Source organism: Rhea pennata, chromosome 2, assembly GCF_028389875.1.
Source record: "Rhea pennata isolate bPtePen1 chromosome 2, bPtePen1.pri, whole genome shotgun sequence".
Taxonomy (NCBI): domain Eukaryota; kingdom Metazoa; phylum Chordata; class Aves; order Rheiformes; family Rheidae; genus Rhea; species Rhea pennata.
In genome coordinates, this window is record NC_084664.1 from 135,276,444 (window position 1) to 135,290,472 (window position 14,029).

Genomic DNA, 14,029 nt, shown 5'->3' on the forward strand with positions numbered 1-14,029 from the left:
CAGACAGGCTGCTTGAGGTCTAGGTAGCCTGTGGGGCTCAGCTCCCTGTTTCATAGTGGGCAGCTTACACGCTAGTGGCTTACACATGAGCCAGATACTTGAACCCTGGAGGTCCTGAGGTGTCTTTCTAAATCTGGGGCACGGGTCCTGAGGACTTGTACCACTGGGGCCAAGAATGTCAGCATTTTAAAAGCCTGCAATTTCAAAGCAGTCAGCCTTGTCAGTGTTAATAGGCTCCCTGCTGTGGAGCTAAGGGATGAGGCATGGATCTATCTGGGCTGGAGCCTGGACGCTTAGGACTTCCAGTTTCCTTGCTGCAAAGTAAAATTGAGAAATCCTAGGGGCCATTACAGTACTTGAGCAAATTTGACTTTAGTTGCTGCTAATTTCACTGGTATTGTTGCTTTTGGGTTTTGATTTATCTCACAAATTAAAGATATAATTGTTCTATTTGGCCATCTTTACTAAAGTGTTGCAATCTGCAGCGCTTACTGATACTCTTTCCCTTCTCCCTTAAGCATGTCATGAAGTACAAGATTCACCAGGATGTTTCTGGCTTCATCTGTGCTCTAGAACTGAGGCACTCTATGGCACATCCAGTTCTGTCCCGTGGATGCACAGCTTGGCTATTTCCCCACTCCGCACCAGGGCAAGACTGACGTGCACATCACCTGTACAAGGGCCCTGATTTTCCTTGTGCTGGAAACCAAGGTGTGCAGACACGGGAGGAAACTGTGCTATGCTGCTATAAGTCCTCCAGATTAGAGGACCATGGAGGAATGCCTGCAGGTGAAAAATGAGTAAGGAGAATCCTATAATTGCTACTTTCAGAAAGTAGGAATGCAGACAAGTAATTTTTTCCTTTAGAAATTAATGAAGTGGCTTGCAACTTCCTCGTGTATCAGCAAATGAAAAGTTATTTAGCCCTTACATTAAATTTTTAAGGGATCAGCAGAAGATAAGAATCACAGAATCTTCTGTGATTAAAGTTTTTATAAGATACTGTACCAGAGACCTTATCATATTGCCAATTAAAGTTCTGATTTATAATTTATTATATAATAAATTATTTACAATAGCATTACAATCTGATAGATGGCTGTCAATCTCTGGATGCTGTCAAGAAGGAAAAGTAAGGGGAAGCCTATACACACAGAAACAACAGGATTAAACCCGAAGAAAAATTTAGAGGGAGAAGCATAGAGAATTGATAAAAAACATTTTGAGCAATGGAATGACTACTAAAGACAATAATGAAGTCCAAGAGTGCAAAAATTAGTCTTTTCTTGGCTACAAAACATTACTTTTGCAACCTACATGGCTGCTGTTGACCAGGTATAGATGTACGGTATATTGCTATTAGCCACCTTGTGTGCTACACCACTCAAAGTTCTCTGTGGTCCAGGTCCATCTGAGTCTGTGACAGTGTCTTTAAAGAAAAAACAAATTTAGATTGTTTTGCGTTCACAGTTTTGCTGTATTCCACTTCTCCTGCAAATATTCTGACCTACTCAAAACCCATACATATAAAGAGGCACAAACTACATTTTGACATTCAGATTGGAGACACAATGACAGCCTATCTGCTTACTGATTGAGCTCTCTAAACTTGAAGGGGGAAAAACAATGTGCAGTGTAGAAAAACAGAAATTAAGAAATTATTTTATCTTTACTTGTACATTTCTTTATTTAGTGCAAATAATATATTTTGCGTTTTTTTCAACAATATTCTTTCCTCATATTTGTTTCTTTATTAAATGTTGAGATGGAAATGTAGTTGACCTTGCAGAATGGAGAATTTTCAATCTTGCCTTCTTAGACACATATTTTGTTATTTCTTATTATTCATGTTATTCCCATTCTTGTGCTTTTTGTTCTTTTTCTTATTCATGTTCCTCTTTCTTCTTCTTAGAACTGGAAGAGGGAAGTAGAGTGAATTAGTGCTTTTGGAATGTCATCCAAACTTGGGTTATGTGCTAATTTACATCAAACTGCTTGACTTTACGTGCCACTGTGCTGTTTCCTGTACCTTGAGACTTTTGTATGAATTACTTTTAGAACTTACTGAGGGATGACAGCCTTTTTCTTCTATTCACGCTGTACTTCCCGGTATGAAATGTGGCTGAATCTGTAAGCACTTCTGAGGACAATGTTTTATTCCAGTTATCTTATGGCTAGTTAATACAGTACCTATCAGGACAGACTGAAGCTAAGTCCCTAACTGATTGTAAACTCCATTTGGTACTATAAGCTTCATTTCAATTTCTGTCTTCCCTGAAATATTTACTTTGCAATGTAATGTCCATCCTGGATGAAAACATGCAGATCGTGGTTGGGGGAAAATGCAGTCAAATTCAAAAAAGAACTGCTGATTTGTGTTGTGTTCTCAGATCAGAGAATGAAATAACTCCTCAAAAGTCGCACTGATAATGCTACTAAGACTCATACAGTATAAATAATGTACCAAGAAGCTGATGTGTAGATGTGGTGTTGATGGGAATCTGGCACAATGTAAATGTCAAAGAGTGCTTATGTTTAGTAAGCAAGAAAGGCCATTCTGTTGCCGTATGTAGACCTCCAGGCCAAGTAAGAAGGAACAGCTGTCTGGCCTAAGGACGCAGATCAGAACTAGAGTTAAAGTCAGGAAGGGGGTGAATAGGACAAAGAATTCTCATAAGATTTCTGAAATCTGGTATCTCTGGTGCTAGATGAGAAGAAAAGGGTGTCTGGTTACACTAAGTATGTCAAATTCGAGTTAGCTGATGTCTTAAAGACTTCAGTTTATCGGTCTCAGGATATACTTTTTCCCCTTCACACTGTGGCTCCTAGCCTGGACTACTGTAATAGCCTCCAACCACATATATTTTTCCCTGCATCCTCCTCCTTGTTGAAACTGGACTCCCTCCAGCCTTCATGTCCCCTTCTTGCTCCCATCCTGACACATTCTCTTCCTGAACAATTCGTATTTATGGAGAGCATGGACCTATGTGCAGGTGGCCCTTTCCAAGACACTTTCAACAGAAAACTCAGAATACTGTTTGGCTATGTGGGGCTGTATCTAACGTGAAATAAGAGAAAGTTAGGGACTTAGCTTGACCTACTCCCACAGTCCTCAATTCTGCTTGTTTGTGGTCCTCTGCCCTGTTTTGTCTCATGCTAACTAGCAAAAGAATGCCTCTCTCTTCCAAGAGAATGCCTAGCATGATTCAAAGGGATCACGCGCCTGGGACTGCTCCCAGTAGGGAATATGGATGAGACAGCACCAGCTTCAGTTCCCTCAGTGTGATTCAGTACTCCACTACTATGCCAAGAGGCTTTGCCATCCCAAGGTTATGCAGCTCCTTAATTCAGTTTCATCTACACCGGCTGAAACACAGCCTTCACATTGTTTGTCATTCCGCAGTTAACACTCTCCCCATTCCCAATACTATTTGTGTCTTAGGGCAATGAGGCTATCACATGGGACTAAGAAGTGCTGTGCAGCGTGGACAAAGCTAGCCTGTGCCACTTAGCCTTAGTAGCAGAGAATGGTTCCTAGCTCTGTTTATTTAACGATATGAAAGTAGCCCCAAGGGTTGAGAAACAATGTGTGTCTCTAAGATGCAGTCAGCCATCAGCATATAGGTAACATCTGGCAAGAAGTTATGCAAATCTTAATTGGCCAGCTGTTCTTCTGATTGATTAATTGCCTTCTAGGAAGCACACTTACCTTTCAGTACTTGAGTTGGCTAGGCAGAATACTGCTTACACTGGTTGGGGGATATATTTGTGCAAACCTGTGTAGGAAATTCCTCTGCAAATTCTGGATTTGTTCAACTTAATGCCATGTCATTCCTGGAATGGTTAATTGAAACCTTACAGAATTAAAAATCCGGGTGGAGTGGCTTATACACCAAATGTCCAGGAGGGACCACAAAGACAGTTAAGGTATTGCAGCATCTCTCATATGAAGAAAGGCTGAGAGAGCTGGGGAAGTGCCTGGAGAAGCGAATGCTCAGGAGATCTTATGTGTAGAAATAGCTGATGGGAGGGTGTAAAAAGGACAGAGCCAGCCTCTTTTCAGTGGTGCCCAGTGAAAGGATAAGAGGCAAAGGGCACAAACTGAAATGCAGGAAATGCCATCTGAACATAAGAAAAAACTTTACTGTGAGGGCAACAGAGCTCTGGAAGACGTTGCCCAAGGAGGTTATGGAGTCTCCGTCCCTGGAGATATTCCAGAGCTATCTGAACATGGTCCAGAGCAATGTGCTCTAGGTGACCCTGCCTGATCAGGGAGGTTAGACTAGATGATCTCCAGAGGTCCCTTCCAGCCTCAACCGTTCTATGATTCTGTGAAAGTCAAGCTTCTATCACAGCAAAATGGATTCTGAGGGCAATTCATCCAAGTAGCCAGGATCCCATGCAATTGCTGAGGTACTCACTGGATGACCGAGGCTATTGAAGTGCATAGTCACACTGCCCAGAAGGGAGATAGACACGAAGCCTGTGCCTAGGAATAAGAAATTAACTAAAAGAGCCCATTAATACTTAGCCAGATGCCAAAAACCTAGAAACGCGTAGGAAATGGCTGTTATATCTAGTCACAACAGACTGTTTTTTGGCCAGAGAGCAAGATGGAGTTGATCTGTGATCCTTGATTTCTCTGTCATAAAGTTATAGGGGATAAGTGACAAATAAATGTGTCATCTAAAAAGAATAGAATATACTATTTTGAATTTCATTTTACTGTTTTGCAGTGATGAGGAGATATTTTTATACAAATCAGAAGCAACAACATAATACGAGTGTTGATCATCATAATGTTTGATGTTCAAGCGGTAATCTTAGTATGTTCTAACCTGTAGCAGTGTAAACATGAATTCACCATTCACAAAGATGAAGCTGATCTCAGACCTCACTATTACCTTGTTTTGGAAAGCGGTGACACATATTCGTATTATCAGTTAGTTTACTGGTTGAATTTTTAAGATCACAAACTCATGAAAAAAATTCTCAACAGCATTGAATGCAAAAAGGGTAATAGTTTGCTTTTTGAATAACATGCTAACAATTATACTCCTGAAATCCTTTAGGAGGGGACAGAGGATGAGATATGGTATTTTATTGTGCAATTTCTTTTCTTCAGTGTAAACAGTATAATCTATAAAAAGAATAATTAGAGATTATGGCTGCATGTATCGGAGAAATTAATGGCAGGATCAGGAATTTCTTTGAAGCAATCTTGTTTACTTTCAGGGTTTTGACACTTCAGCTTTTGATGTCTGACATGTTCCTCTAATGGCCTTGTGTAAATACCAAATAATAGCTGGGAAGACTTGTGGGCTTCTGCAGATGAAAGCTTGGGAGGCAAAAGATTAGTTGCCCATAAAAACCTTTGGTTTGGGGTAAGTGGAATTATCTGCACCTTTTCAAGATGTTTCCATTATTGCTTCAGGCTCCTGGAGATGAAATAGCAGTATTTGATAATCAGTGTTACTAAATGATATAGAGGGAGCCATCTGGATGAGTACAGCTACACATCCCTTGTACAGCTGTAGAAATTGGCAAGTATAAAAATCTTTAAGGAAAGAGTAGTGCCACATGTATGATATAACTATTCAGTAAATCAAACTCTTGGCTACATTTTGGGGAACTTCGTATAGAAATAACACTTTACATTTTCAAATTAATAATAAAAATGCCTACAATATGTAGCCAAAATAATCACAAAATACCTTGATCTAAATCTATTGTCTCTTTTTCTTATTTTTCCTGATAGCAGTTAAAAATCATAATACCAGTCTTTAATTATTCTCCTCTTGAGATGCTTTTAGTCTGCATTAACCAGTATTTTTAGTAAAAGATTGTACTCTGATTTTTTTCAGTCTTTTCTTATTTTGTTTTTCAGTGGATCTTGAAATACAGTTTTTGTGTTTTTCTGATTTAACCTTGCTAATCTGCTTACTAAAGCATTCACAACTGGAATAAGGTCAAAAAACAACTGCATCTTTCCATGTATACTTGTGCATCAGCTGAGGTTTGTTTTTTTCATGAGGCTTTTACTCATTTTTAAAGTATATCCAGTCTGTTGACAAAAGAGCTTTATTTAAATGAGCTATGTAATCTTTACCAGCAGTCTGTGGAACAGATTTGACAATAAAGAAATATCTCATTACCTCGGAGCTTTGTATATCGTACAGGTATAACTTAGTAGTGGAATAGTATAAAAAGATAAATATTAACTGGATTTTGCTAATAAATCTGCCATTCTTACAGTGCCAAAATCTGTAGAGTTGTTGTAATTGTCATTGTTTGAGTTGTAACAATGAATGGACCTGATAAGGCTTATATCATTTACATAGAATTTAGCATTCACAATGCACTGTTGAATTAATATGACACAGGCATTGGGTCCTCTCAGATAAGATTAGCATCATTCAAAAATAGAGAAAGTGAAGACTTAGAAGTGACATATTATTATTTTTCTGTTTTTGAAATGTAATGGCAATTTGCTTAGGTCTGAAAATCATAGTGAGTAACTACTGGAGGTTAGTAGTTAACACTTCCTGTGTTAAGTTTCATTCTTATATACTACATTTTTTAATGAACTGATGTATCCTGTTAGGAGAGACTACTGCAGAATTATGAAATAGTATTATGATGAATCTAGAAAGTCAGGCATCTGTATCAATTATATGAAAGTCAGTCAGGAGTAGTATCAAATGGGTAGATTCACTGAATATAAGCCCATGTCATGCTTTAATAAAAGAAGGCAGTGAAATAATCTTAGCACTTGTAGTGTCAAAACCATAGGAAAACTATGTTTTAGCTGCCTAACATAGCAGTTAGCCTTTTACAGATCTAGCCCCAGGATAGAAATGTCAGAAATATACTCTACCTCATGGCACACTATTATTTCTGGTCTCCCCACTTTCTTCAGTTGAAGGTGTCATTGCTCCTCTGCTCTGGGAATTCCCCCCCCCCTCCCCCCGCCAGTGAAAAGGAGCACAAAATCCACAATTATCTCCAAAAATTTGGGTTTGAATGATTTGGGTAACATACCAGGAGTACAGTGTTGCAGAGATGTGGATATGTCAGTTCTTCAGAGTTATTTATATTCAAGGTCCTTAATCGTTACATTATACTGTGTCTTCTGGTCGTTCTCTGCCTGCTCCACAATGTGAGCCTGATTTGTGTCAGAATGTCATTGCAGCTGTATATAAGCTTTCCAGGGGTTTCTGAGAATTGATGATGTGCTGCATTTAGTATTTTATTTTATGATGTTCCTTACTGTGGATATCTGGTTCATTCATGTTCACTTGAGCTGAATCCAGCCTATTGTTCACTAAGATTTGTGTCCAGCTTCATCTTACCTCCTGTGTAATATTACACTGTAGAAGAGTTCCCTTGCAAGAGGAAGGGCAAGGATTTTTATTTTATTTTATTTTATTTTATTTTATTTTATTTTATTTATTTATGTATTTATTTTCTCTGAGTAACTCAGTTTTGTTAAAATGGTGGGATCTAGTACTCAATTTCTCTGTGATACGGTCATTAAGCCTGCCTTGACATTTTTTTAGCTTCTGGATTGCTGCATATATTACTGACATCTCAGTTTGTTATTGTTAATGTTAAATAGTTTAGGTTCATAATATTTCATAAAAATATGATATTGATGGTGGGCTGAGTCTAGTGAGACTTCTTTGAAATGCTCTGCCCATCTATTTCTCTCATCTGCCTCAGCTGATGAGATGATATTTTTCCACTCTTGCTGCTACTTAGTCCGTTTCTTCTTCATTTTAATATCCACAAATGGTTTTAGTCACTTGGTAAGTACCTATGACTACCTACTGTAGCTACAGCTTCAGCTACAACTTCAGCTTCAGCAGCTAGTTCTTTAAAATGTCTTGATTTATGTTTCCTTAGGTTGCTTTCAGTCAACATTTCTTCAGAGTCTCTTTCTCTAAGTTTCTTTCATCAGAGAGATTTCCATTCCTTGAGCTAGGTGGCTAAGTTTCCTTCCCTCTTTTCAGTTGGTTTCGTTTGTACTGAGGAAAACTTGCAGTCTGGTTCTTCCTGGAAAAATATTATTGCACTGGAAATTAATATCCCATTTTGATGATTTATGTTTGGATCTCCTTGTTATCTCCCTCGGATGTTATTGTGTCCTAACATAGCTACAGAAAACCTAGATTAAATTTTGTGTTGCTAGAATTACATTAGTTTTCATTAACACTTGGTTTTCTCAATTGCAAGTTGACATTCTTAACACAGACTTCGAAATGTGATACCTTCCAGTTTTCGCAATGGCTTTTTTCTCCATTTTTTCTGAGCACCAATGAATGGATCTTTAAAATACAGATGGACACACTGTTGTCAGTGACAAATCTCATCCTGGACAAAAATAGCAGCAATTACAGATAAAATCAAGTTTCAGGGCTGTAATCTCCGTCTAATTTGTGACAAATTGCTTTGTGAAGGTGGCTTATGTACAGAATATATGGAGCTATACAGACACAAGCATTCTTACTGGCTTGGCAGGGGTGATGAACAATCTGGTCAGCTCTAGGAGGAGTGAGAGGCTTGCAGTGGACAGTTTTCAAAAACTTTGATTGTTAAAAATGGAAAAATTTGCCCATGAATATATGCAGTCAGTAGTTTTCTGAAGACATAATTTCACAGATGATTTTTAGGAAGTAGCTATATCACTTAAAAATGCCACACCCTTCGAAATTTCATGTTCCCTTTGGACATTGTATCTAGCAAAAGGAACATCAGTACATTTTTTTAATAGAAGCAGAAAAACGTATTTTCCCTAGAATATCTCATGGGAAAAACAAACTGCTTGGGCTATCCAAACAAATTCAGCCTGAGGCAAACACCTGCCATGAACATTTTTAGATCAAATGGTTAAAATCTGGCAAAATTAAAAATCTTAATTTAAGAAAACAGCATACTACTTCTACTTGTAATAATATTTACTACATATTATGTGATTCAAAACCTTATAGTTTTACTGGTTCAGGCACCTTTATATTTGGCTTATGCATGATTACAATTTTTGAAAATAAAACCCAATTTTTTCATAGAGGGTCTGATTCTCTCTTTACCTTCTCAGGCGTAAATCAGGAATAGTTATATTCAAATCATGGGGGTCTTACTAATTAAAAGCAGCTGAGAGGAGAATTAGGTTTGTAACCATAATCCAATATAATGCTAGTATATAGTCACTGGCCAGAACTGATAATTGAAGCAGTCCAAGTAGTATGTCATTGACCATTGAAAAAACATCATGATCATGTTCTCTGTGCTGTTCACTTGGTAATCTTAATGGTGCCGCATGCCATTTGATGTTTAATCAAGTAAACACCCCAGTTTTGTGTCCATTGTCAAATATGTCTATAATCTGGTTTCATGTAGTCCTACACAGCTAGACTGCCTAAAGATAAACAGGTGAAAAATTTGGGTTACTGTGATCTGCCTGGCAACAAAATCAAAAACTATTCTGGTCTAAATAAAACACATTTTCTTTTGTCTGTGAGATTTCATTTCTTTCTTTCTCTCTCTTTCTCTCTTTCTTTCTTTCATTCATTTGTTCATTTCATTAATGTGCCACTGAATAATGTCACTTCATTTAAAAGAACTTCCTCAAATGTGGAGGCCAAGTTCTGTGCTGCTGATATTACAACACCACAAGATGAAGGTGTTCTTGTAGTATATGCAGATCTCATATTGTTACTGCAGATACCAATAGCAGCCTGTATGTGATGATGCGAGGCTTATTTATATGTTAATAACCAGAGTATAAATCTTCTAGGACTATAAGTAGTTGCAGTAGTCAACACCAAGTAAAGCCTGTACTCCCAGGGTCTTTCCTTCTTTTACCTATGGCAGCTAGATTGTAAACATCAGTGGGGTACATACTACAATTTACCTTTTGGTAACTGTGGAGAGAATCCAAATATTGTGATAATAAATTAATGAGGACTTAGAAGAAATATCAGTGGAATAATGAGCTAGGCTTGAATAGACCTTCAGTTTCAAATAGTATCATGTGCTTTTGGTCCCAGTTTCATCCCTCAAATGAGAAATTACAGATGAAAATAAGAGCCTAATTTCAGTCTCACAGTGCTGCAGATCAGGGATGAATTTAATGAAATATCTTGATTTATTATAGCAAACTGATAAAGGTGAGTACAGGAGAAGGTGCCTTGTTTGGTATACCCTGATTCAAAATTCAAGCTTTCCCCCTAGTGAGATAACAATAACAACTAGTTGACACCTTCTTTTCTCAAAGTTACACTGGTATTATTAATGATACTAGTACCATACATAAACAACAAATTAAACAAATATAGAGCCATATGCTTCCCTCTGCTGTGAGGCACAGAGGGGAACCACAACACAAATAAAGGAGAATGCCAGTAAAGCCCCAAAATAGCAGAATGGTAAGGGCAGTTCCTTGACAGTGTCATCCGTTCTCCCCAGCAGCTCACAAAGGTACATCTCAAGCAGAGCCACCATCTCCTCGATCGTGGGATGAAGACTGGAAGAAATCACTTACTGCAAAAATTGTCCCCTCCCGGCAATCTAGAAAGCTTTCTGAAAGTTACTGCTCCTCCTTGCAGGATTAGGTCTGTTTTGCTGCTGGTACAAACCCTTACAGCTCCTTTAACCAAAGGTTATTTTATGAGGACAAACAGTAGATCTGTATCAGCTAAAGCCATGGCATTTGCAAAAATCAAAGAAAAAAAGGATCATGGTGCTTCCTTTCCTTTTGAATCCCCCAAATTTAGAGTTTGCTTATCTTTTCGTCTGCTTTTTCCTTCAGTCCTGCTCTTACAAGGAAGTACAGTCAGAAACAAAGTGAGCCTCACACAAATGACTAGCTGTTATTTGTATTCATACACCCTGACCACAGGAGATAATGTTACCTCTGTGTCAGCATTTGGCTCAATGTGTTTAGAGTACTTAGGAAACAAAATATTTCTCAGTTCAAAGGGATACGTGTATAACTGCATATATTCTAACGTTTCTCAAAGAGTGCAAAAAAACCAATAAAGAATGAAAAAGTTAGCAATAATGTCATGTATGCAACTCATGCATGCCACTACTTTTAAAGTTTCTATATATGATAAAAAACTAAAAGATAAGGAAAAGCTAAAACCTGTATGCCTGTTATATGACCCAGAAAAGGATCTACGGGAAATGTATCCATGCCTTTAGAGACAGAGAGTCAGGAGCAAAACCAATGAAATTTACAGGCTGCTTTTGGGCTAGAAGTACTCTTTTCTTAGGTTATTCAGGAAATTTCTGTTATAAATGCTTCCCTCAGCTATAGGCCTGAAGTAGACTGAGAAAATTGTACATTGCCCATCTTAGGTTAGTGAGTCCATTAGTTTATTCTAAGCTTTCAAATAACATTATTTGATCAAATTGTGATCCCACAGAGGCATTTATTTCTGATTTCATCTGTCATTAATATTGTAACATTAATAAATATTGGGTTTAGGCTCCATTATGCTAGGCACAATAAAATGTATTAGAAATATGAGATACATTAGAGTAGGAACACTTACAGTAGTAACAACAGTTAGCATGGACTGGTAATTTGCAAGTGTTTATTCAGTTCTTTGAAACAAGAAACATTAGCAAAGATGCACACTAGCCGGTATAAAATGTCAGTTTCTGGTGCTTGTCTTTATTATAGCAATTTTTAAATAGTTGAACCTCAAAACTTTTGAATGTCTTTGATTGTCTCAAGGCAAAAATCTCAATATCTAAATGTATCTTTAATCTTGTTTTTTCCTAACCCCTTTCACTATTTTCCAACAAAACCTTTTATGCGGCTTCACTAACCTCCATTTTTCTCCTCATGCAATGTATCCTACAATTATTTTACCTTTCGACAAAAATCAAAATTTTCGTAATCCGAAGACAGTTTTCTACTTAATTTGTTTTTCTATTGAGCTGAAGCAGATTGTTTTATTAAAATGTCATATACTGTTATGTTGCGCCTCTCTCACCTGCATTCTCTTTCAGACTTCAGAACAGTATAAATAACTGAGATTTGGAAACAGTTGAATTAACATCAAACCCACAAAAATTTGGAGATGTATTTCAGAAAAAAAAATGATTTCTTAAAATTGGACAAAAGCAGCAGTGGTACTTAGAAAAGCTTTTTCAAGCTGGAAAAGATTCATATTTCGTTTTCAGGTTTTGGCTGTGATTGAAACTGATGTTTTTATATTTTCCCAGTGAGTTCACCTAACTTCCCCCATGTTATTTTTAATATGCATGGACATGACTCAAAATTATGTACAAAGATCAGCTTTAATATTTTACAGCCTCATTTACAAAGATGCAGAGTACTCACAGCTTCCATAGAATCTAATGGGATTTAGGAAAACTCAGTGTCTCTGAAAATCAAGCCATTAATTTTGAAAATATGCATTAATTACTCTCTAGGCTGTAATAGCTCACTTGATATTGCTATAATCTACATTCTTTTGAAAAAGTGTATTTTTCACCTGCTACACTGCGCTTGCTCCTAAAGAGCAATCATATCTTATCATATAAAAGCTCCCTTATAACTGATCCAATTATTGACCTGTGGCATTGACCTCAATGAAGTGTAATATTTCCAAAGGAATGGTACAATCATCTATTGCGTTAATCTGGTTGACAGGCAGACTCTTGAAGGCCTCATGCTAACAATAAGTGTGAAATTTATTGAAATAATTAACTTGCTGAAACACAAACCCATGTATTTTCACTAAGCAATCATTTAGGTAGTTTCAATGTCCATTTTGTAAATTACAGCTGGTCTAGAGTAGGAAACAGCGTTTGCAGAATTTACCAAAACACGCAGTCATTTTCAGCATCTCATGCTGGTGGTTTTTCAGATCTTATTGAAACATTCTTCTTCTTCTAGCCTGAGACCTGCCGCACCATGTTTATGAGTTGTAAATGCTTGTGGATTAACCAAAAACTGATACAAGTCTTAACTGTAGACTGTAACAGTAATTCTGTGCTGCTAAAAAATAAAACCTTATCACGTCAGTAGTGTTTCTTGCTGGCGTAATTTCAATTAGAATTCTTTGTAATGAATACAGTTCCTATGATAAGTGTTAACGTTTATATACATGTGTATAAAATCCCTTTTTTTTTAAGCAGTGTTACTCGCAACTGCTGCATTTGGTGTAATTTAGTGCTCTCAGATGCTTTTGTGCCACATGGTTACAGCTAGGTAGATTAATAGGAAATTCTATCTGGAAATTTCTTTCCTGTTATTGTTCTCCCTGAGCAGTTGATGGCTAAGTTAATTCTCTTTAGTTTTGTCATGCTCTAAAGCACACGTTGCCAAGCTATGATAAGCCTTACAGAGGAAAAAAAAAGCCCTCGTGTCCATCAAAGTCTTAAACTTGCATTTTAAACTTTGGCCTGACCTGATGTGCCATTCAAAAAGCTTCCGCAGATTATTTTTTTAAGAAAGGTTCAATATGTCCCGAGGCTATCGGTTTTGAGTTAAACTGGGTGAAGTAGAAATATTTTACTCATCAGCTTTGCAGTCACAGAGTTTGCCTCAGCTAGAACAAAACTGCTGAGGCATTTAGAGAAAATTAACCCCCCATCCTGGCAGCCAGATGTGACTGGTTTCTGACGAATGCACATGAGTGGGCTGAAAAATCAAGAGACTGTGAAATTCCTGTCAGGTCCGCACAGCGCAGAATGGGCTATTGACTGCTTTCTGCATTTCCCTCCATCATTCTTCTTGAACGCTGCCATTAATTTCCGCGGCTGCTCTGACTTCTTTTTTTTTTTTTTTTTCTTTCTTTCTTTCTCTCTTTCTCCCCCCCTTCCCCCCGCCCCGTTCGTGTGCCCGGCTGCCCGCAGCTGCGGGTGCTGCGGAGCAGGACGCGCGGGGCGCTGGCGGAGCGCTGGCGGCAGCGGGGCCTCCGCGGCCGCGCCGCGCTGGCCGGCGTCCAGGCAGCCTCTCAGGAGAACGCTCACAAAATATTAGCTGTGCAGGTAGGTGATTGCCGGGAAG

The 14,029-nt window shown here is 38.0% G+C and overlaps 1 protein-coding gene across 1 annotated transcript in view; it reads left to right on the top strand.

The window, feature by feature from the left end:
* Positions 1–14,029, top strand: part of CCDC178 (coiled-coil domain containing 178) — a 221,866-nt gene that overhangs the window by 185,619 nt on the left and 22,218 nt on the right. Inside the window, exon 19 of the mRNA XM_062568544.1 lies at positions 13,876–14,010. Coding sequence (XP_062424528.1) covers positions 13,876–14,010 — 135 coding nt within the window. The remainder of the gene's footprint in view (positions 1–13,875; positions 14,011–14,029) is intronic.